Source organism: Oratosquilla oratoria, chromosome 8 (genome assembly GCF_046742065.1).
Source record: "Oratosquilla oratoria isolate Oo_2021 chromosome 8, ASM4674206v1, whole genome shotgun sequence".
Lineage (NCBI taxonomy): Eukaryota > Metazoa > Arthropoda > Malacostraca > Stomatopoda > Squillidae > Oratosquilla > Oratosquilla oratoria.
Window position 1 is genome coordinate 16,236,265 of NC_134784.1, and position 24,611 is coordinate 16,260,875.

The 24,611-nt window shown below is 40.0% G+C and overlaps 2 protein-coding genes across 2 annotated transcripts in view; one reads left to right on the plus strand and one right to left on the minus strand.

Annotated features, from left to right (window-relative positions):
• The first annotated feature begins 1,137 nt into the window (after nucleotides 1-1,137).
• LOC143027598 (phenoloxidase-activating factor 2-like) overlaps nucleotides 1,138-24,611 on the plus strand; it is a 54,460-nt gene continuing 30,986 nt past the window's right edge. The window contains exons 1-2 of the mRNA XM_076188939.1: nucleotides 1,138-1,302; nucleotides 20,825-21,676. Coding sequence (XP_076045054.1) covers nucleotides 1,300-1,302; nucleotides 20,825-21,676 — 855 coding nt within the window. The 5' untranslated portion in view covers nucleotides 1,138-1,299. The remainder of the gene's footprint in view (nucleotides 1,303-20,824; nucleotides 21,677-24,611) is intronic.
• LOC143027458 (uncharacterized) lies at nucleotides 7,005-14,605 on the minus strand. The gene is made up of 2 exons (XM_076188746.1): nucleotides 14,175-14,605; nucleotides 7,005-8,830 (listed from the first exon to the last, which is right to left on the minus strand). Exon 2 carries the CDS (start codon nucleotides 8,828-8,830, stop codon nucleotides 7,208-7,210), a length of 1,623 nt encoding a protein of 540 aa, XP_076044861.1. The 5' UTR covers nucleotides 14,175-14,605; the 3' UTR covers nucleotides 7,005-7,207.

Below are 24,611 nucleotides of genomic sequence, written 5' to 3' on the forward strand. Positions count from 1 at the left end.
TCTCTTTGCGTTGGGATCCACAATCGGCACTTTTCTTCAGAACGTTCTTCAAGCCGTCCGTTCGTTGAAAGTGTGTGTGTGTGTGTGTGTGTGTGTGTGTGTGTGTGTGTGTGTGTGTGTGTGTGTGTGTGTGTTTATACATACATACACATACATATATAAAAACATAAGAATGTAAGAGTGGGGGGAGATTGCAAGAGACCATAAGACCTACACGAGACAGTGCCAAGTCCCTTTACCACCTGTCATTGCTATCCATAAAGTCATCTAATATTTTCTTAAAACAACCAATTGTCACAGCGTTTACTGCATAGTTACTTAATCTATTTCACTCATTAACCACTCTGTTGGTAAACCAGTTCTCGCCTTTTTCCTTCTTAAACTTAGATTTGTCTAATTCACAACAAATATTACGAGCCATGCCCTGCCCTCTTGATATGATAACCTTGCCCTCATCACCCTTGGCGCACACACACACACACACACACACACACACACACACACACACACACACACACACACACACACACACACACACACACACACACACACACACACGGCGCGCGCGCGCGCGCGCGGTTGGTAGAGTCCCCGACTGTCACTACGGCGGTCCAGGTTCGAATCCTGCCCAGGGCTGAAATAATTTGAATATTGCTGCGCTTCGAGTCGTTACTCCAACTCGCGTGGGTGGGAAGTTGGGTGTGTTTGTGCGTGTAAGGTCACAGCATTACCCATAGATCGGTCATACGAGTTCTGAGCTCTCTTTCGGGAGGGAAATAGCTGTCGATCACGAGTCCAATACGTGATCCAAAGACCAAGGTGAATATATATATATATATATATATATATATATATATATATATATATATATATATATATACATATATATACATATATATATATACATATATATATATATATATATATATATATGTATATATATATATATATATATATATATATATATGTATATGTATGTATATATATATGAGCCCTGAGCTCTCTTCCAGGAGGGAAATAGCTGTCGATTACAAGTTCAACACGTGATCCAAGACCCTGGTGAATCACGCACACACAACCTAAAAGACTCCCAAAACACCTTTTTGAAGCGAAGTCCCAGTTCTAGTTTGCCTTTAAGTTTCTGGCAACTGTGGACGAGGAGGGTGATACCACGAGTGGATTGTGAGTTCCCATGAGCCAGTCAGTGCGTGAAGCCGTGAGCCAAAGTACGCGGGGGACGGACAGGATCTCTCTGTCCCTCCTACCGCGATCCATCTCCGATCTCTCCTACGAACAGAAATGGTGAGTATTGGGTCGATGACATCTTGTAAATAATAACCTTAAGCTCCTTATTTTTGTACATCTGATTTGATGCTCGCTGACCCAACGGCTTGTCACGGTGTTACTACGGCGCCAAATGTGGCCACATTATGTTTGGAAGTTCAGTGAGCTTAATAAAATCCCCTGGCGACAGCAGCCAGAACTAAATATAACGACGACCACCATCTCCACCCCCCACCCCCCACCCACCCGGTTAACATACTCTCGTAACCTTTGGAGTCCAATGACTCGTATGGGAGACTTTGCTCTCGCCAACAACAAGCCGCAACGGCGCCGCTGGACAGTGTGACAACGGCTTTAGTGCCTCGTTACATGCAGCGGAGCTTGAGATGACGGCAGTTCGAGCCCTGCCCCCAGCGAGTTGGACTAAGGGCATGGTTCATTAAGTTCCACGCTACAATGTCCTCTGTAAGGGGCACCGTCCTAGCCTCCCGATGGGGGGGGGGGGAGTTTCGTGACGTTAAGCCGAATCGCTTTGATGTCAAAAATAATTCCTCTCCTTGACATCCACCCTCGCTCTTTTTCTCTCTCTCTCTCACTCTCTCTCTCTCTCTCTCTCTCTCTCTCTCTCTCTCTATCTATCTATCTATCTATCTATCTATCTATATATCTATCTTCCTATCTCTATCTCTATCTATCTCGCTTCCCCCTCTTTTTCTTCCCCTCTCTTTCCCGCCTTCTCTCTATCTCCCTCCCCACCTCTCTCACTTTCTCCCCCATCTCTCTCTCTCTCTCTCTCTCTCTCTCTCTCTCTCTCTCTCTCTCTCTCTCTCTCTCTCTCTCTCTCTCTCTCTCTCTCTCTCTCTCTCTCTCTCTCTCTGTATATTTCAAGTAGGGTGCTGGTGATTTTTACTCCTCTCACTATACAAAGAAAGGGTGGGGGTTACTCTTGGCTGAAAAAATCGTCTGGCGGCAGCCAGACGATTAAAGGTACATGTCTTCATCAGCAGTGCAACATAAGGATATAAGAATGGAGGAGAATCCAAGAGACCCTAAGGTCTACACTTGGCACTTCCATGTCCCTAACCCCCTGTCGTCCCCATCCATAAAGTTATCTCATCTTCTTTTAAAACAACCAATTGTTTCAGCGCTCACTACTACATGGTTACTTAGTCTATTCCATTCGTTAACCAACACTATTGGTAAGCCAGTTCTTGCTTATTTCTTCTTAAACCTAAATTTGTTCAGTTTCAATCAATTACTGCGAGTCCTGCCCTGTTGTCTTAATATGATGACCTTTCCTCCATAACTCTTGATAAAGACCTTGAAAGGGTTATCTTATTCGTGAATATCATAGAAATGTTTATTCTGGCTAAAGATGGGTGATTTCATTTAATTGGAAGGACCTCATTGTACTGCCTGAACATCCTAACATGTTACAGCATGTTTGCCCCCCCTCCCTGTGTTGAGTCAAGTGTTTATCACTCTGGGCTATTTTTCCTCTGACTATTTGAGCAGATTTGTTGCCTGCAGCTTTCGCGAAGGGATTTGATATGCTAGAGGGAAATCATTTTCTTCCATCATATCAAATACTATGTAAATTATTGAAAAAAAAAACATTTCAAACTCCAAGCCTTCAAAACCTCAAGCCTTCAAAACCGAAACCTTCAAAATCAAAGCCTTCAATACCCAAGCCTTCAAACCCCAAGCCTTCAAAACCCAAATCTTCAAAACCAAAGCCTATTAATCCCAAGCCTTCAAACCCCAAGCCTTCAAACCCCAAGCCTTCAAACCCAAAGCCTTCCAACCTAAGGCCTTAAAAACCCGAGCCTTCAAATCACAGGCCTTCAAAACACAAACCTTCAACCTGCAAGCCTTCAAAACCCAAACATTCAAACCCCAAGCCTTCAAAAACAAAACCTTCAAAACTAAAGCCTATAAATCCCAAGTCTTCGAACCCCAAGCCTTCAAACCCAAAGTCTTCAAAACCCGAGCCTTCAAATCCCAGACCTTCAAAACCCAAAACTTCAAACTACAAGCCTTCAAAACCCAAACATTCAAACCCCAAGCCTTAAAAAAATCCTCCAAAACCCGAGCCTTCAAAACCCGAACCTTCAAACCCCAAGCCTTCAAAACACAAACCTTCAAGCCCCAAGCCTTCAAGAGACAAGCTTTCAAAATCCAAGCCTTCAAAAACAAAGCCTACAAATCCATAACCTTCAAAACCCAAGCCTTCAAACCCCAAGCCTTCAAAACACAAACCTTCAAGCCCCAAGCCTTCAAAACCAAAGCCTTCAAAACCCAAGCCTTCAAAAACAAAGCCTACAAATCCCAAGCCTTCAAACCCCAAGCCTTCAAAACACAAACCTTCAAACCCCAAGCCTTCAAACCCCAAGCCTTCAGAACCCAAGCCTTCAAACCCCAAGCCTTCAAAACACAAACCTTCAAACCCCAAGCCTTCAAAAACAAAGCCTTCGAAACTCAAGCTTTCAAAAACAAAGCCCACAAATCCCAAGCCTTCAAACCCCAAGCCTTCAAAACACAAACCTTCAAACTGCAAGTCTTCAAAATCCAAGCCTTCAAAACCCAAGCCTCCAAAAGCCAAACCTTCAAAAACCCAACCCTTCCAAACCCAACTCTTCAAAATCTAAGCCTCAAAATCTAAGCCTTCAAAACCCAAGCTTCAAATCCTAGGCCAGATCCCCCTACCTTGCCCCCCCAGTCATAGTTAAGTCATGTAATTAATAATTGACACCAATTTAGTTTTATGTTGGGATTTCACCAGTCCCAACATCTGGCCTCCCAACTCACCCGATTGCAACCCTTTGGACTATCTTGTGTGGGGCGCAGTTGAAAAAGACAGCAATCGTACCGCCTTCAAAACAAAGGACGAGCTGATTGCCAGGATCGAACTGGTGTTCAGGCATCTCTCGAAAGACACCGTGAAAGCCACGAGCTGCAGCTTCAGGTCCCGGCTGGAGGCCGTGGTGGAGGCTCAGAGCGGCTTCTTTGTGGGAGGTGTATTTGGCAAAAGATCCTCAAAGAGATGTCCTTTGAATTTTGAGAAAACGTCAATTTTTGGGCAAGATATGGCATTTTTGTTTTCTTTCTGAAAAAGTGTCACATTTGTCCCGAACATCCTGTATATCTATCTATCTATCTAGACATATATATATATATATATATATATATATATATATATATATATATATATATATATATATATATTTGAGAAATTCGCTAGTGAACAGCGACATCAATCAGACAATCTCCTTGACAGTAGCGCACGGGATTCGAACCCGCTGCATCTGGAAGTAAACTCCCAAGACACACTCGCATTAGACCGCTCGACCACTTGACAGCATAAAACCATGAGAACTCATAGTCAACCTGACTATCGAGATTGGGGAGGGCGCTCACTACACCTATTAACCACCCTTTTCACCCCATGGCCGCTGCACCCAGTGGGACTAGTAAGAACCGGAACGAATCCCTTCACGCTTGTCGCCAACGTAACTATTTGAGAAATTCGCTAGTGAACAGCGACATCAATCAGACAATCTCCTTGACAGTAGGGCACGGGATTTGAACCCGCTGCATCTGGAAGTAAACTCCCAAGACACTCGCCTTAGACCGCTCGACCACTTGACAGCATAAAACCATGAGAACTCATAGTCAACCTGACTATCGAGATTGGGGAGGGCGCTCACTACACCCATTAACCACCCTTTTCACCCCATGGCCGCTGCACCCAGTGGGAGTAGTAAGGACCGGAACGAATTCCTTACTACTCCAACTGGGTGCAGCGGCCATGGGGTGAAAAGGGTGGTTAATGGGTGTAGTGAGCGCCCTCCCCAATCTCGATAGTCAGGTTGACTATGAGTTCTCATGGTTTTATGCTGTCAAGTGGTCGAGCGGTCTAAGGCGAGTGTGTCTTGGGAGTTTACTTCCAGATGCAGCGGGTTCAAATCCCGTGCGCTACTGTCAAGGAGATTGTCTGATTGATGTCGCTGTTAACTAGCGAATTTCTCAAATAGTTACGTTGGCGACAAGCGTGAAGGGATTCGTTCCAGTTCTTACTACTCCCACTGGGTGTAGCGACCATGGGGTGAAAAGGGTGGTATGTGGGTGTAGTGAGCGCCCTCCCCAATCTCGATAGTCTCGAGCGGTCTAAGGCGAGTGTGTCTTGGGAGTTTACTTCCAGATGCAGCGGGTTCGAATCTCGTGCGCTACTGTCAAGGAGATTGTCTGATATATATATATATATATATATATATATATATATATATATATATATATATATGTATGTATGTATGTATAATATACATATATGTATATATATATATATATGTATATATATATATATATACATGTACATATATATTCGTATCCATACATATATACATATGCATATATATGCAGGTATATATATATATATATATATATATATATATATTATATTATATGTATTTACATATATATAAATATATACATTTACATATATATAACACAAACATGTATGTATATATATATATATACATATATATACATATATACATATATATATACATATATATATATATAAACACACACACACACACACACACACACACACACACACACACACACACACACACACACACACATGTAACGGGACGGGTGTAACGGTATCGTTACATCGTTTCCATCCAACGTTACTTGTAGACACAAAATGTAACGGGGTCGTCACATCATCACAAAAAGGGTCCACTGCACAAACGCCTCTAAGTTTTTGTTTCTTTATTGTCGTATCCAGCACAAAGTTAGTTCACACACTATTACACAGTCTTATCACTAGGGCACGTCACTAAAAACCGACAGCTCCACGGGTGTGCGAGCTGGTTTTGATGCCCGGAAATGATGAGTAAGGAAAATCTAGAGTTGCTCTGAATCGTGAGCTTCTCTTATTGTTTTATTTATTTTGTTGTCCCACAAGGGTGGGGCAACTGCATTGATTACTTATTGCTATCTACTATCATACATGTTAATTATATATCCAGGGGAGGATCGTTAGTATATGTAATATCGTATGTCAGTACTGGGTGGCTACTCGGTTGATCGCGTGTGTTCGTTCATGTGTTTGGTGGTCGAGGTGTTGTTGCAAAGCCAAAAGGATTGACTCAGCGATTTCCACTGAGCCTCGTGATGTTGATTCAGCGATTAATGTCTGTGCTGGACAGTGTGTTAAGGAGTGGGTATATGACTGGGGTTATATTACTCGTCATGTATGTGAGCCGTATACATATCGCTCTCCCCCTGGGGTTAGGTGGCTCCCGGCACCTAGGTTACATGGTTTACAAAAGTATTTACATGGGTAATACATCGAGAAAAAAAATTCAGAAACACAAAATCCTGTGGGATTAAAAATGTGAAGATGGGGGTTGTTGTTGAAGTGAATCTGAGGTCCCAAGGGGGATCATGAACTGTAATTAAGGGGTAGCGATGTTGTGTCTCAGAAGTGTAGCGTTGTGTCTCACCAGATTACATGTTATATTAGATTTCACATGAAAGGTTACACTATATGTTTGATAACATTGTTTGAATCACTTTCTAAATGGTATGGTTTTTATGGTTTAACACTATCACTCTGGGGGGGTGTCGTTTTCTAAATAATGTTCTATAGTCAGTTTGGTGTGGCACATCTCTTTCTAACTGTTATGGCGTTCATGTGTTTTAGTACCAACACTGTAGGGAATGTCATTTTCCAACCCAGTTCTATGGGTAGTGTGGTGTAACGCATCGCACTTGTTGGTAATCACAATAGATAAATATATATGGTTTCCCGTGAAGAATATTACAATATTCATGAACGTGGGTGAGACACAGCATAAACTTAATCTAGGTTTACAGTAAATCGGGAATGGGAGTTGAAAGGTTATGGAAGGTTTTACTTCGTGCAACAGAATATGATTATTATTATTAGTATAAAGAGAATGATTAAGAGGGAAAGGGCTGTGGAGGTATATGGAAGAATCCTATGATGTAAGTCGAATGAATCCATGTCTAGAGTGGTTGATTTATTCAGTTGGTGTATTATGTCTATCTTGCTTGGAAGGATGGTATCGGGAATCTTAGGTAGGGGAGGGAGTATTAGTTGGGTTATGGGGCCTAGGTCGTGGGTCAAGTTGAGGGTACCTTGGTCGTGGAGGTTATTGGGGAGTAGCATTGAGTTCATCATGTAGATTTGGCAAATGTCTGGCAGTGTGACGGAGCCGTTGATCTTATGGTGGGTGGGTGGTTTACGGGGGCACATGACAGACACTAAGGTTGGATGAGGGAGATATAGGAAGTGTTTATGTCCTACATGTGTATGGTGAATTTTGGTGTTGTCTGAGAAACGGAAATCACAAGTTTCGGTAAAATGTATTCTGTCGGTTGTAAGTTCTGAGAGGCAGGGTTGGGATTTAGTTAGTTGGAAATGGAAGGGATAGGCTGGACAGATGTGGAAGTTGGGTCGTGCTGTCTTGCAAGTTGCTATGGTCTCCGGTGATGTCAGTGTTAGCCACTGACCGTCGGTTGATTTTAAGATGGTAGAGGTTGGTAGGTTGAGGGTCATTGTGCGGTTTTGGTAAGGGTATGGGAAAGGATAAATTTCCCAAAGGGAGAATCTCTTGACAGGGTCCATCGGTATGTTGATTAAAATAAATTGTTGGAAGATAGTTGATGCTAAGATGGGGTAATAATGTTGTATTTCATGTTTAGAAAAGAAGGGGGTAAGTTGTAGTGTACTGTGGGCTCGTCGTAGTGTCTGGGTAAGCTGGGTTGGGGTGATCATTTGGAAGTCGACTACACCTGCGTGGGCGTTCCAAATGTCTCTCTGTATGAGATTGGTATGGTCTTTGAGGCTATCTAGTTCTTTGTCTAGTTTATTCAGGTGATAAAGGAAGAAAAGGGCCGTTTGGGAATTTGTGATTTGAGACAACTGGGTGTTTGTGAAGTGTGCAAGGTCATTGTATTTGTCAATGACCGAATTTACAGAATCAGCGAGGAGGTCTATGTTCTGTGAATTTAAGTCTATGAGTTTCCCTTGTTGTTGGAGTACTCTTGTTATTTTTCCTATGTGTGAATCAACTGTTTGGATGTCTTGATCAGTAGCAGTTCCAAATAGGGATTTAGAAATAATGCCAACGAAATCGAATAGACCTCTTTTGGTTCTTCCGGTCTTTGTAGTGTCGTTGTCTGGGTCTGGGAGGTGGTATATTGTGTATTTTATCTTGTCAAGTTTACTTTGTAATGAGTTGACGTTGTGGTAGAGTATCAGTGAGATCTCATAATTTTGATGAGTGTTATTTGGTACTTGCCTGCCTATCATTTTCTCTACTTGTAGTAGGTCATTTTGTAGTTTAGTAATTGGTTCTAGCAAGGATGTGGGTGAGATGCGGAGTTTCACCATGATGGAGTCTTCGACGCATGCTGTGGTGCCATGTCTGTGGACTATGGCGCCGGGCAAAAGCCTTGGGACGGAGAGGGCGAGGTGGACGATGAGAGGGAGGAGTTGTAGGGATTTCATCTGTGGAAAAAGGGGCAGTGTCTGAGTGACTAAGGATATGTTTATCTGACTCTCGTTAAGATTATATTGGTCGGAAGGAAGTAGAGAAGTTTCGATAGATATGCGGAAGGGAGTTCTTATTGGAAATGGGCCATTTTAACCTCCACTGATAGATACATGACGTCCTGCATCTTCAGGGGCGAGAGCTAGAGTGCATGTTTAATTGCGTCGACGCAGAGTCATGGGATGAGACTTGCGTTTTTGGTGATTGGTGTGTGTCTGTGGTAGGTGGGTTGTGGATGGGAGGTGAGATTGGGTCGAGGTTCAGTTTGACCTTTCTCAACTTCTCTCCATGTATGGTGAAGGTGGTGTGATCGGAAGGATCTGTTAGTAGGAAAACATTGTTAGGGAGTGAACTTGTGACTGTGAAGGGGCCTAGGAATTTGGGTTTGAGTTTGTTTGTTCTACTTGAGTCTTTTACCATGACTGAGTCGCCAAGTGCTATGTCAAGTGGAATTGACCGTTTGTGTTGTTTTGTCTTTGTCTTCTCCTGGGCTTCTTTCAGGTTTGCTCTAACTTGTTGTAAATGGTTTGCATACCTCTTTTGATGCAGTGTGCGAGGTTATCTAGGTTGTATAAGGGTGGGGGTGGTTGGTTGAATATTTGGTAGGGTAGGCGCATTGGTTTGCCGAAAATGATCTCATGTGGGGACATCTTTGTTGCGGAATTGACTGTGCTATTGATACTGGCTTGTACCTGTGGTAGCCAATCTTCCCAACTGTCCATGAGGTCGTTGACCAATGGTCTGAGAATCTCTAGGACCTTGCGATTTGTTCGCTCAGTCAGACCGTTTCCCTGAGGGTGGTATGCAGTGGCAAATGTTTGGTCAATGTTGTAGAGGTGTGCTATTTCGCGCATCACCTCATTTTTGAATTCTGAGCCATTGTCAGATAACATTGTGTGTGGTATGTTGTATCTACAAAAGATATTGTTGACTAGGGTTTTGGCTACAGTCTCTGCTGTTTTGTCTTGGAGTGGTATTAAGATTGTGTATTTAGAGAAATAATCAACTGCTGTGAGTACATAGTTGGAACCTTGATGGCTCGTTGGCATTTTCAGTAGGTCAATGCCAAGTGTTTCCCATGGCTCAGCAGGGAGTGGGATATCTTTTATGTTGATTTCCCTCAGGTTAAGGCCTCTGAATTGGTTGCAAGTTATACAAGAATCTATGTGTGTGGTTATATCTCTTTTCATGTTAGACCAGTAGTATGTGTGCCTAGCAGTGTTTAGTGTCTTATCTCTGCCCGAGTGGCCTCCCATTGCACTGTCGTGCAATATGTGTAGGAGTTTGGGGACTAGGGCTCTGGGGATAACAGTAACCTCTCTTGTATTAATGGTTCTCCTTATGACTCCGTCGACCAGATTGAGTTCCTCAATAGGGACAGGTGGTCGGGAGTGTAAGGGGGTTTGTGAAATGAGATGCTGTTTTATTGGGGACCATATTGGGTCTCTGTCTGTTTCATCCCTAAGTTCTTGCATAGGTATGCATATGGTTTGGGTTATGGGGGTGATGTAGGTTTGTCTGCTTAGGCAATCTGCCACTACGTTAGCTTTCCCAGCTAAGTATACGATCATGGGATCGTAATCAAGGAGAGTTGCTTTCCATCTAGCAACTCTCCCATGTAAGTCTTTGGAGTTAAAAAGATAGACTAGGGGTTGGTGGTCTGTTAGTATGGTAATCTTGTAGCCTAAAATGAGGTATTTAAAGTGTTTTAGTGCCCATATGATTGCAAGTCCTTCTTTGTGTGTAGTTGAGTAGTTACTTTCAGCTTTATTGAGGACTCTACTTGCGTAGGCTATGGGGTGCTCTTTGCCATTGTCATCTTTCTGTTGTAGGACTGCGCCTATTCCTTTAGAGGAGGCGTCTGTGTAAAGAAAGAATTCTTTCTTCATGTCAGGGAAAACTAGTACAGGGGCTGTGGTGAGTGTGTGTTTGAGAGTGTCGAAACTTTGCTGTTCTGTTTCTGACCATTGAAATGGCTCGCCTTTCCTTGTGAATTTGGTCAGAGGGGAAGCAATATCAGCAAAGTTTCGGATAAAGTGTCTGTAGTATGAGGCTAACCCTATGAAACTTCGTGTTTCATTTGCGTTTCTGGGGGTTGGGAAATTGTTTATTGTATCTATTTTATCTGTGTTTGTGTGAATCCCCTTTGCATCCACTTTATGGCCTAGGAAGATGAGTTCCTTCATGAGGAATCTACATTTCCTTAATTGAATCTTTAACCCCGTATTTTTGAGACGTTTGATGACAATCTCTAAAGTGTTAAGGTGGTCTCTTTCTGTGGGACTATATATAATGAGGTCGTCTAAATAGACGAACAATGAGATTCCTATCATGTCGCTGAAAATGCGGGTCATCAACCTTTGTTGGGTTGAGGGGGCATTCTTAAGGCCAAAGGGCATACGCTCAAAGTTGAAATGCCCTTTATCAGTGGAGAATGCAGTTACGGGTTTTGATTCCTCTGTTAGTTCGACCTGCCAGAAGGCTGACTTGAGGTCTATTGTGGAAAAAACAGAGTTCCCGTTGCCAATGCATTGTAGTACATCTTGCATGGCGGGGAGGGGGTGTGGGTCAGATTGAGTGAGGTGGTTGACTTTCCTAAACTCCACAACAGGGCGTAAGGTTCCGTCTTTCTTAGGGACCAAAAAGAGGGGACTGTTCCATGGGGAGTCTGAATGGGAAATTACGCCTTGGTGTATCATCTCTTGTACACTGTCATTGACTTGGGATTTCCTACTGTGAGGTATGCGGTAAGCGGGGGTGTATGAAGGGGGGGGGTGTTAGGGGGAATTTGGATGTGATGTTTGATTATATCACATTTGCCTAGTGGTTCACCTTCTAAGGCGACAGCTGATCTATTCCTCTGTAGGAGAGCTAATAGCTCGTTATGAATTTCTCCGTCAGCTGATGTTATGATTTGGTCTGGATTGATAGGGGTGAGGGGTTGTGTTGGTCTTACTGGGTTGATGTGTTGAGGGAGTGGTTCCTGGATAGGGGAATTATGGAGGTGGACTGTGCAAATGTTAGTATTCTTCCTGATTTTACGGTGTTGGTCTGAGAGGTTAGTTAACATGGCTAAGGCCGTTCTATTTTCTTGGATTATGTCCCAAGAGTGTTCAATGGAGATGTTGGTAAGTCTAGACGTTTCTGAGTCAATTATGGCGTCCTGATGTCCGATTGCTCCGGGTATGAATAGTGGGACAGTCATGGAATGTCTAGGGGGAATGATGACTGTGTTAGACATCAATGCCTTTGAGGTGACATAAGGGGGTGGTCGGAAGGAATAGCTGTTAGTTGGAATTGGAGTATTTGAGGAAGGGAGACATGAGAGAGGTTGTGTGTCTGAGTCGGGTGTCTCAGTGGCAGTTGGCTCATCATTCACATCTGAGAAGGAGATGTTATTTTTGTCTAGGTCTATAATAGTTTTCCATGTCCTCAATGATTTTAATCCTATTATACCTTGTTGATCAAGACTCCATTCATCAGCTATGTGGAAAGGTGTGAAACCTACTTTGGAATCGTTCACTTCTATGCTCAGATCAACCATGTCGTGAAGTGAAATGGTGCTCCCTTCTATTAGGAGTCCTTCCATATTGGAAAATTGAATTTGGGGTGGGTCATTTAGTGCTTCGTAGAGAGCTCTTGGGATGATGTTCAGGTTTGTTCCTGTATCAACCATCATGTCAACTTTAAGTTGATCTACACACATTTCTAGGGTGAGGTAGTTGTGTTGTGTATGAGATATTCCTATGGTGGTTTGGTGCGTGAGGCTGGTACACGTTCCCCCAATCGGTGGTGTTGGGTTGAGCGTGATGTGTGGGAGGGAGCTGATTGTCGAGGGGTGTGTCGAGGGGTGGTGAATGGTTGGTTAGTTCTCTGATGAGGTTGTTGTTGTGTTTTCTGTAGGTAACACTCTTTGTTGGAGTGAGTTGTTGTTTTGTGTAGGTTGCAGTATTTGATTGGATGTGTTGGTGTAGGTAGGAGTGGGTGTTTAAAGGGGGGTGGAACTTGTTTGTTTTGATTCTGAACTTGACACTGAGCATTCGTATGCGAGGTAGTAGCATGCACTGAGTAAGGGATGGGGTGGTGTTGTACCTGCGGGTGTTGTTTTTGCTGTGTCCAACACTGGGCATCGGTGTGGGAAATGGTTCCATGAACTGAGCAAGGGATAGGGTGGCGTGGTGCCTGTGTTTGTATTTGTTGTTTTTGTATGCAGTCTTTTGTGTTGTGACTGGTTGATGAATGGTAGGAGCACCACTTAGAAGGTTGTCCTTGATTGGTGGGAGGGGGCTGCTGTGAGTGAAGGCTATTTAGTCTGGGGAGATGGTTGGGGGTGTCTAAAGATACATTGCAAGCATTCATGATATCTAAGATATAGGTATAAGCTAGAGGGTTTCTAGTGTCTAGTTCCCTTTTGGAGGCTTCTTTTAAACACTTTGGAGGGAGTTGGGAGAGATAGGAAGCTATCTCAAGGAATGTTAGTAGGTGTTTTGTTGGTATTACATTTTGACCAAATTGGTCAGTGTGAGTCCAAGGAGAGTTATTCTCTAGGTCTTCTCTGACCTCTTTAATTCCGTTTGCTACGAAATCCATAATGTTAGTAACGGAATGTGGTTGGACTCTAGTGTTATTGAGGAAAGTGATAAGGAAGGATATATTATTTGCTTGTTTGTTGTGAAAGACCTTAAGAAGGTGGCGTTTATATTCCTGATATGTGATTCCACATGCAACTAAGCTGTCTAGCATCCTTGCCTTTGAACGGCAAATGTCAGATGGGTCTATTTTCTGACGGCACAAATTTATTTTATCTGTCTCAGAGTATTGTGTGTTCTTTGAAAAGAACAGGTCACATGCTGTCAAGAAGTCTGTAATGGATAGTCCACTATCTTGGGAAAAGGTTGGGATTTCTGTGAGGGGGGTTATGGTTTGATAGTTGTTAATTATTGTTGGTTGAGGTTGTGGGTAAGGATAATATTGTGGGTTTGGAGGAAGGTTAGGTGGTGGTTGGTGGTATGGTATTGGTATTTGATAAGTTGTAGTGGTTGAAAATTAGAATTTACAAAATGTTTGAAGCATGTTATTTTCTTTCAGCCAAATAATGTTACGACTGTTTGGTGAGTGACATATAGTGTAAACACAAATTATGTCACTGGAAAAAAAATGCATATGAACATAATAGTATGTATGCAAAACAGTGGAATAGTGAAATCTAGAAAAAAATGATTTATATGGTGAATATAATTATATATATATTATTTAACACTGTTAAATATTTTTTAAAAATGGTATTCCTAATAGTCTTACTTGGAATATTTTTGTTAATTGGACACTGCACTCGTAAAATGTAGACAGATTTGTAGTTATCGCCAGGTGGGGCTGTAACTTGGCGTAGACTTTTTTGTAGTTACGCGTTGAGAGAGGCGTGCGTCACCATAGTACGTCACGTAGTAATAGGGTACTGGGTTGAGTGGTGTGTGTAGGTTTACCTCTAGATGAGGGGAGCGCCTCGTTGATATTCTCGTAAAAAAGGAGACAGGCCGTATCAGGGATGGTTTGAATGGGTAAGGTATGGTTATTATTACGGAATATATTGGTATTAAGTGTAAGGATTTTATGTTACCTTTATAATGTTGATTTTAGTAGTGGGAGATCGGCTTGTGACGATTGCCCGTGATGTATAGTGTGAACCAAGTTCTTGTTCGTTGAGAGCGTTTCGTTCAGTGCGGTTATTTGTTCGTACTTGAATGTAGTTGGAGAAAAATGGACGGGTTTGAAAGTTCACCGTAGAAGGTACACCGTAGTCTCTTCGGAGGGGATGGGTTGCGGGTACCACTGCCACCAGTGATGTAACGGGACGGGTGTAACGGTATCGTTACATCGTTTCCATCCAACGTTACTTGTAGACACAAAATGTAACGGGGTCGTCACATCATCACAAAAAGGGTCCACTGCACAAACGCCTCTAAGTTTTTGTTTCTTTATTGTCGTATCCAGCACAAAGTTAGTTCACACACTATTACACAGTCTTATCACTAGGGCACGTCACTAAAAACCGACAGCTCCACGGGTGTGCGAGCTGGTTTTGATGCCCGGAAATGATGAGTAAGGAAAATCTAAAGTTGCTCTGAATCGTGAGCTTCTCTTATTGTTTTATTTATTTTGTTGTCCCACAAGGGTGGGGCAACTGCATTGATTACTTATTGCTATCTACTATCATACATGTTAATTATATATCCAGGGGAGGATCGTTAGTATACGTAATATCGTATGTCAGTACTGGGTGGCTACTCGGTTGATCGCGTGTGTTCGTTCATGTGTTTGGTGGTCGAGGTGTTGTTGCAAAGCCAAAAGGATTGACTCAGCGATTTCCACTGAGCCTCGTGATGTTGATTCAGCGATTAATGCCTGTGCTGGACAGTGTGTTAAGGAGTGGGTATATGACTGGGGTTATATTACTCGTCATGTATGTGAGCCGTATACACACACACTAACACACACACACACATGTATATATATATATATATATATATATATATATATATATATATATATATATATATATATATATATACATATATATCAAGGACTACTATTACACAGGACATACGCACCCAGATACCTGGGTCCGCTAGCGTAGGCCATTGCTTTCTTTGTAACCTAACATTTTATATTGGACAAATATATCAAAACTAGAAACCTAACATTGTATATAGGACAAATATATCAACTATTGACTTATTCAATGCAGTATAAGTTAAGGGGAGATACCTGTCTTGGATCATGGAAAATCATGAAATTATGCATTTTTAGCTGACGACACTAGGAGGTAGCCTGGACATGTAGTGGTGCCACGCGTACGATTATTTACGCATATTGTCCCATTAAACCGTTTAAATGGCCCGGCCAACATACGCATGGGTGCGCGGTGTTGCCATATGGTGAATTATATTATTCATTATATATGTTTTTTTCGATTATTACGAGTTTTTAGAAAAATTTCGGTTGTTATACGGTACGATCAGTTGGGCTGTGTGTGTTTCCCGGCAGCAACCCCTCCCCTCATCCCTCCACCTCTGTCTTTTGAATTTCTGGTAAGGTGTAAAATTGTGATTGCGTAGGCGTTTGTTTTACCCACATTTTTTCACGACTAAAGGTGTGACATCATCCAGAATGCCACGAATAAGTGAGAAAGAAACGCAGAAGCCAGCGGATGTCTGCCAAGATGAAAATATTACACACAAAGGGTAAAAAATATAGTGGAAGTGTGTTGTCAACAGGTGAGAGTCATGGGACGTCATCCCATTCCCAATATTTTTCAGCCCTGTGTCACTACGTAAGCAATTAGTGGAAGGCAAATTGGAAGAAGATAACATTTCTGTACGTAAGTGTTCACTAATAGAGAATGAAATAATGAAAAAATTAGTGTGCCTTATCAAGTGTCAGGTGGAGCAAATACTAGTGGATATTCTCCTGGTGCATTCTAGATTACTGTGGAGTGTGCATTTGAGTATCTGATCATTACTGAAATGTTTGCTGGGGTGTTTATTGGCAGTACCCTATATACGGTACTAAATCTACCAATTTTCAGTGAAGTTACATGTGGAAAATTTGCTCTATTTTTCTTATTTCCTGTCCAATTTACAAAAAATATGTATTTTAATCTACACACTCTAAGGAAGAACTTTTATTTAATGGTTTTATCTGTGGGAAGCATAGTTTTTTGTGTAGCAGTAAACAAATCTTTATCAAGCGATATCTAAAAACCCATTTTTATGTTAGTTTTTGTCATAAAAACTTTAATAACCTCTATATTTTTGCTCTATCTTAAAAAAAATACTCAATGATTCTCATAAAATGAGGTATTTACCTGGTAAAAATATTTCATCTCTCATAATGAATTTATGAATAATTTTGAATGAAAGTTCTGCTTTTATTTTGGTTAATTTATTGTTTTTATATATATAATTTAAAAAAAATTCAATATTTTTTTTTATTCACACAAAGTTTGCAGGAGATATGCATAGCTTTCAGGTAATAGCTTTGCTTTGTAAATCAAGCAACATGGGAACTAGTTATTCATATTTAAAGAATAACTGCTATTTAGATAAAAAAAAATAGAATATAAATATTTAATGAATCGCTTTGATTTTTTGGCTATTCTGATCTCCAAGTATCCTTGACATCGTGTAAAAATGTTAAGATGATTGGTTTAGTTTTAATGTGTTTAGATTTGGCAGAGGTATCTCCCCTTAATATAAACTTTTATAGTGAAATAAGAAACTATTTTTAAGGCACTGTTATGCTTTGAAATGGCAATTTTAACCGGACTTAAAAGGTATTATTGTATGAGGTTAGTGGACACCAGGGTTGGCAATTTTCTTTTTTAATATAAAATATATATATATATTTTTTATTTAAATCAGATTTATTTGATTTGAATAGATTTTTTTTTATAGATTTTAAATATTGTGGGATTGTTATCTGATATGCGATCTGATTGCTAAAGGACATTTTTAGCATATCAATATAAGAAGCAGTGTTATATAGACTTGCCACAAGTATACAAGGAACGGTATAAGCCGTATGTGAGGACGGTATGCTCAGGTTCACTCGATTCCTCTAAGAGTTTTCTCATCTTGGTGACATTTGCTGCATTGTCTGTCACAACACTTCCAATGTGACAACCAAAATCTTGTTCAGCCTTTTTGATCGAATTTTGTACAAGTTGTAGAAGATATTCAGCAGTGTGAGGTTTCCCTGATGTGTCTATTGTGTCAATGAATAAGTCTGACCAGTGGATGTTGTTAGTGACACATATTATGGGCTCATTATGGATGTTAGACCACCCATCAATTGAAAGACATACAGTTTCATTATTCAGGTCATCAGCACACTTTTTATATTCCTCTTCATACACAAGATCCAAGTACTTATCAGCAATATCTTTTCTGGATAGAGGAATATAACCTGGCCTCAGGTTCTGAACCATCTTGAGAAACTAAGGACGCCAAACAAGACAATGATACCTGTTAAGTCCGGCTAAAATTGGCATTTCAAAACATACAGTGCCTTAAGAATAGTTTCTTATTTCACTATAAAAGTTTATACTAACTTATACTGCATTGAATAAGTCAATAGTCCTATATACAATGTTAAGTTTCTAGTTTTGATATATTTGTCCAATATAAAATGTTAGTTTACAAAGAAAGCAATGGCCTCCGCTAGCGGACCCAGGGGTCTGGGTGCGCACGTCCTGTGTAATAGTAGTCCTTGGTGTATATATATATATATATATATATATATATATATATATGTATACATATACATATATATATATACATATATAGATAGATAGATAGATAAGTATATGTATATATATATATATATATATGTACATATATATATATATATATATATATATATATATATATATATCACAAAGTTATGTCGTAGCACATTTGTAAAATAATACTGATAACCCAGTTTCGGAGAAGAATAAGCGAAAGTATAATGATCTGTATATTTCGATCATTAGCTGTGATCCTCTTCAGCAGATGTGAATTACAGAGTAGAGAACAATATGTATTTATACAGGAGTAGTGAGGTAAGCAGGAAGAGACGGGGGCTCAGGTCACGTGTCCGGCGATGCATGGACCTTGGTGGCTTATGTCCACTGCTAATGTAGAGGTTAACATTTTATTTATTGCAAATGAAGAGATACAATCTGGTGACCACTGACCATAAGAAATATTATAATTTGGAAAATTGTTTATCAAAGAGGATTCTACTATTTTTCTTCTGAAACTGCATTTAGATTTGTAAATTATTTCAGCATCGTCCCAATTTATCCGGTGTTTTTTGTTGGCGACATGCTGAAATACGGAGGAATTTTCCTGCCCATATTTTACAGAGTTCTTGTGTTCTTTGACCCTGGTGGTGAGGTCTCTACCCGTTTGTCCCCAATATACATCCTTGCAAGGTCCATGCAACGCCGGACACGTGACCTGAGCCCCCGTCCCCTCCTGCTTACCTCACTACTCCTGTATAAATACACATTGTTCTCTATGTCTACGTCCTCTTTCAACATTTTTTTGGTGACATTGAGAGTTGCTTAAAAATTAACCTTAATATCTTGTGTGTCCATGTGCCTGTCCAAACGACGTTCCAAGGAAGCATTAGTAGGAGCATTTGGAATATGAATAGGAAGACTGTTCCAGACGTCCACAATCCTATATGTAAAGTAGTTCTTTCGCAACATTTTTGGCTGTCCTCTCGTGCAGCTTGTAACCATGTTCCCTAGTTACTTGTTCCCTAGTCATCAAAAGTGGTGTTACTTCTTCATATTTTCCATGCAACATTTTATGTCTCTATCATATCTCCCCTTGCTCTTCTATAAACAAAAGAAGGTAAATCTAGTTTTTTCAGTTTTCCCTCGTATGTTAGGTTCTTTAGACCAGGAATCATCCTTGTGGCTCCTCTTTGGACATTTTCTATTGCTGTAATATATTTTTCCTCCAAGGGCTCCAGACTCCTAGGTTATATTCCAAAATGGGTCTTACCATACTGTAAACAGTGAACAAAACATTTTTAAATCCATGTGTCTTACGGATGACACCCATAAGTTGATTGGCTTTATTGATTTTGAAAATCCATGTTTATACAGCTTTGTCGATTTTGCTTTGTATGTGGCCTTCAAACTTCCATTTATTATCTACTAACGCTCCTAGATCTTGTTCTTCCTGTGTACATTTTAATTATGCTTGAATTATACCATCTAGGCTGTTATATGAGCTATATCTGTGATCACAATTATTATCAGCCTGTTGCCCGTTTAAATGCATCATTTTACAATTACTTGGATGAAGTTTTAGCACCCACTTGTCAGACCATTTATAAAGGTTTTCTATGTCTTCTTGGATCATGTCTCAAGCCATCTGTATATTTTTCCAGCTATTCCATACATTTTTAGTTTGGTCAGTAGTCTGTTGTGGTGGACAAATTTTAATCTATTTCCTTTACATGCAAGTGCGTAATGCACTTTCAGTTGTTGCACAAGTGGTATTTTATTCTATTTTATTTTATTGCATTTTATTGTATTGTATTTCATTTTACTTTATTGTATTTCATTTTATTATATTTATTTCCTTCGCGTGCAAGTGCGTAGTGCACTTTCAATTGTTGCACAAGTGGGATTTTATTTTATTTTATTGCATTTTATTGTATTGTATTTTATTTTACTTTATTGTATTCTATTTTATTGTCTTGTATTTATTCTTTGTAAAATTAGATGTATGCACGATTGGATATGTAAGGTGGCCTAGTCGTCCGGTATTCGTAGCGACTGGAAAAGAAGGGGTACCCGGACAGCTTCGGCTTTGCGGAATACCTCTCACGGACAGTATAAAAGCTCATTTGAGCACTGTATATTTTCACACCCCTGAAGACTTCCTAGGACTAGGACCGAAACATCGGGCATTAAACTTCCCACTTTCAGTCTGGTGTTTACGCTTCTCCCCTTTCAATATGCATATACATACATATAAATACATATACATAGACACACACACACACACACACACACACACACACACACACACACACACACACACACACACACACACACACACACACACATATATATATATATATATATATATATATATATATATATATATATATATGTATATATATATATACACATATATAAATATATATATAATACATATATACATATATATATATATATATATATATATATATGTGTGTGTGTGTATATATATATATATATATATATATAATGTATATATATACATACATATATATATATATACATATATATATACATATATATATATGTATACATATATATATATATATATATATATACAGTAAAAAAAATATTTATTTGTTTACTTATTTATTTATTTATTTATTTGCTTGTTTATTCGTAACAGGAGACCCTGCGGCAGTTGACCGTCTGGGGTCTTGGAATGCTGGTGCTGCTGTTGGCGGTGACGACCAAGGGAACCTGGGCAAGTCCTGCCGCCTACCGGAACGACACCGACCCCGCTGAGGTATATTGTGAGTGCGTCTACTACTTCCTGTGTGAGGACGGGGTCATCAACACCGACGGGACTTCGGTCATCGACGTGCGATCTGGTGGAGCAGGAAGAGAAGTAGGATTAGCCACCACCGAGCCTACGGTGGAAGTCAACGTCGAAGTGTGCTCGGACTTGCTCATGATCTGTTGCCGGCGTCCGGAGGCGCCGGCGACCTCGACGACGACCGAGGTGACGACGACGACACGCTACCCGCCAGACACGCCCTGTGAATGTGTCCCGTGGCACAAGTGCCCCTTGGACCGCGTGGTCAGTGACGACGGTGGGAACACCACGCTCGAAATCAGGGGCCTGAGGGCCTCGCATTCTAACTGCTACCATTCCCTGGCCGTCTGCTGCGCCATAGAGACGACGACGACGATGACGACAACGACGGAGACGACGACGACGTCCGAGTGTGAGTGCGTGCCCTTCTACCAATGCGATGACGAGGGTTACGTCAACGACTATGGCATTGGACTCATCGATTTGCGGTTGGGGGTCTCAGGCTGTGGCGGTCATGGGGATTACGTCTGCTGTTATCTGCGCAAAGGAGACAATGACATCACTCCCTCCACCCCCTCCACCTCCATCTCCACCTCCACCACCACGACCGTCGCCAGCACCACCATCCCAACTACCACAGCTCCGCTCACCGCGCTTCCACCTAAGTATCAATGTGGAACACTGAATCCCGGAGGTGTTACTGTAAGCAATGGTCTACACGTACATACATTTATACATGCGCGCACACACACACACGCACACACACACACACACACACACACACACACACACACACACACACACACACACACACACACACACACACACACACACACACACACACACACACACACACACACACACACACACACACACACACACACACACACACACACACACACACACACACACACACACACACACACACACACACACACACACACACACACACACACTTATATATATATATATATATATATATATATATGTATATATATATGTAAATATGTGTATATATATATATGTATGTAAATATGTATGTATGTATACATATATATATATATATATATATATATATACATATATAATGTATTTACCTAGTTGTATTTTACGAGAAGGGGAGCTATGCTCGTAGAGTCCCGTCTTCATATCTCGTTTTATCTAGACTGTTTTTAAATTCGTGTATCGTTTTTGCACACACCACATTCTCATCTAACTTGTTCGAAACGTCTATTACCCTGTGGGGGAAAACTGTCCTTTTTCAGTTCTCTTCTATAACTGTCTTGATTTTCTTTCCGTGTCCTCTTGTATCTCTACTATCCCATTTTATTAGATCCTCTCTATCAATAGTTTCTATGCCTTTCATGATTCTATAAATAGTTATCAAGTCTCCTCTCTTTCTTCTTTGCTCTAATGTCTGTAGCTCAAGTTTTGCTAGTCTCTCTTCATATGATAGTTCTGAGAGTGTTGGTGCCAATTTCGTAATTTGCTCTTTGTATTCTTTCAAGTTTTGTTGTACATTTTTTTTTTTTTTTTTGTACTTGGTGACCACGTCGTCGCTGCATACTCCAATCTTGGTCTTAGTATTTTCTTCACCATTTCTTCATCCAGGTATGTAAATGCCACTTTAATTGTCCTTATTAAACTATAAGTTTCTCCAAAAATCTTGTTTATATGATTCTCAGTGGCCATATTCATAATAATGACTCCCAGGTCCTTCTCATTTTCTACATTTTTAATTTCTTCCTCTCCCAATTTATATGATCCCACTATTCTTTTTTTTTTTTTTTTTGCTTCTTCCAAATTCCATTGTACTACACTTCTTAATATTAAATTCCATCTCCCACTTCCTACTCCATTCCCATACTTTATTGAGATCACTCTGTAGTGATTCACAATATTCTACAGTGTTCACTTTTTTTTTTTTTTTTTTTTTTTTTGCATCGTCCGCAAGAAGCTCATATAACTTTCAGTTCCTTTATCTATATCATTAAAATATATAGCAAACATTATTGGGGCCAGAGCTGTTCCTTGTGGAACTCCACTAATCACTTCATCACAATTAGAGTGTTTGTCTCTTCTCATCACTCTCATTTTTTTTTTCATGCAAGAAGTCTTCCATCCACTTCAGCAGTTTGCCCTGTATTCCTTCAGTTTCTAATTTCTTTAGCAACTTCTTATGTGGTACCTTATCAAAAGCTTTTTTCAGGTCTAGAAATGCACAATTAGCCCATCCATATCTTTCTTGTATTACATTTATTAGCTTTGAATAGAAATACATTAACTTTGTGGCGCATGATCATCCTTGTCTAAATCCAAATTGTCTTAGATTTAGTACGGTGTTTTTTTTTTTTTTTCCAAATGCCTCACCCACCTAATTTTGATAATTCTTTCACAAACTTTAGCAATCCTACTTGTAAGAGAGACCGATCTATAGTTAGTACGGTCTTCCTTGTTTCCCCCTTTATATATTGGTACTATATTTGCTCTTTTCCAATCTTCTGGATTTTTTCCTTCTTTGTATGAACTGCTTATTAGACTATGTATTTAGTCTGTTAGTTCATTCCTGCATTCTCTATATAAAATCCAGTTTGCCATATCATTCTGGGTCCATGCGATTTTCTGACATCGAGGTTACTCAAGTGATTCATTATTTCACTCCTTGTTACTTCTATTCTCTTTTCACAGGGGGGACTTTCTCCTCCCACTCGAATATCTCTAAATTGTATGTTCTCCCTCGTAAAACACCGATTTAGAATGCTTGTTCATAATTTCTGCTATTTCTATTTCCTCTGTGTATTCAACTCCTCCTTGTCGTAGTTTATCCAATTCTTGTTTGCTTTCCAGTTTGTTGTTTACAAATCTGTAAAATACTTTTGGTTGATCTTTACATTTTTCTGACATATTTTTCGTATTTTCTATTTTCTTCTCTGCACACTTGTACATAATTATTTCTACAACAAGTATATATTTTCCATTTTTCAGGTCTTTTGTCTTTCTTCCATTTTATCCAAGCTTTATCCCTTTTGTCTTTTAACTCCCTACATCTTTTTTTGTACCAACACTTTACATATCATTTTTCTTGTTTTTGTCTTGGAACATACTTTTCCACTCCTTCTTTATAAATTTTTGTCAAAATAGTTCATTTGTCTTCTACTGTTGTTTCCTCCTTGTGTATCCTTTCCCAGTCTGCTTTTTTTTTTTTTAATCCTCTTATTTTATCTTTTTTTTTCATACATCAATCTTCCTTTTCTATATTGTTCGTCTTTTCTATGTATTTTTCCTCATTTAGTTCCAGTTCAACCAATATGTGGTCACTTTTACTTATTGGTGTCTTATATTCAATCTTGTTCACTATTTCGGGTTCTGATGTGATTGTTAAGTTCAATTTCGATCGTTCTTCCTCATTTCTATACCTAGTATTCTCTTGTATCCATTGCGTCATTGTATGTTCTATAATCATATCAAGTAGTACATTTCCCCATAGGTCTTCTCCATCCTTCACTGTCATCTCTTCCCAACAGATTTCTTTACAATTAAAGTCAACCATTATAACTATTATTCCTCCATCTTCCATTATCTTATTTAGTGTTACCCTTGTGTCTTCTAACATATTTTTGTGTTCTCTCTCTTCCTA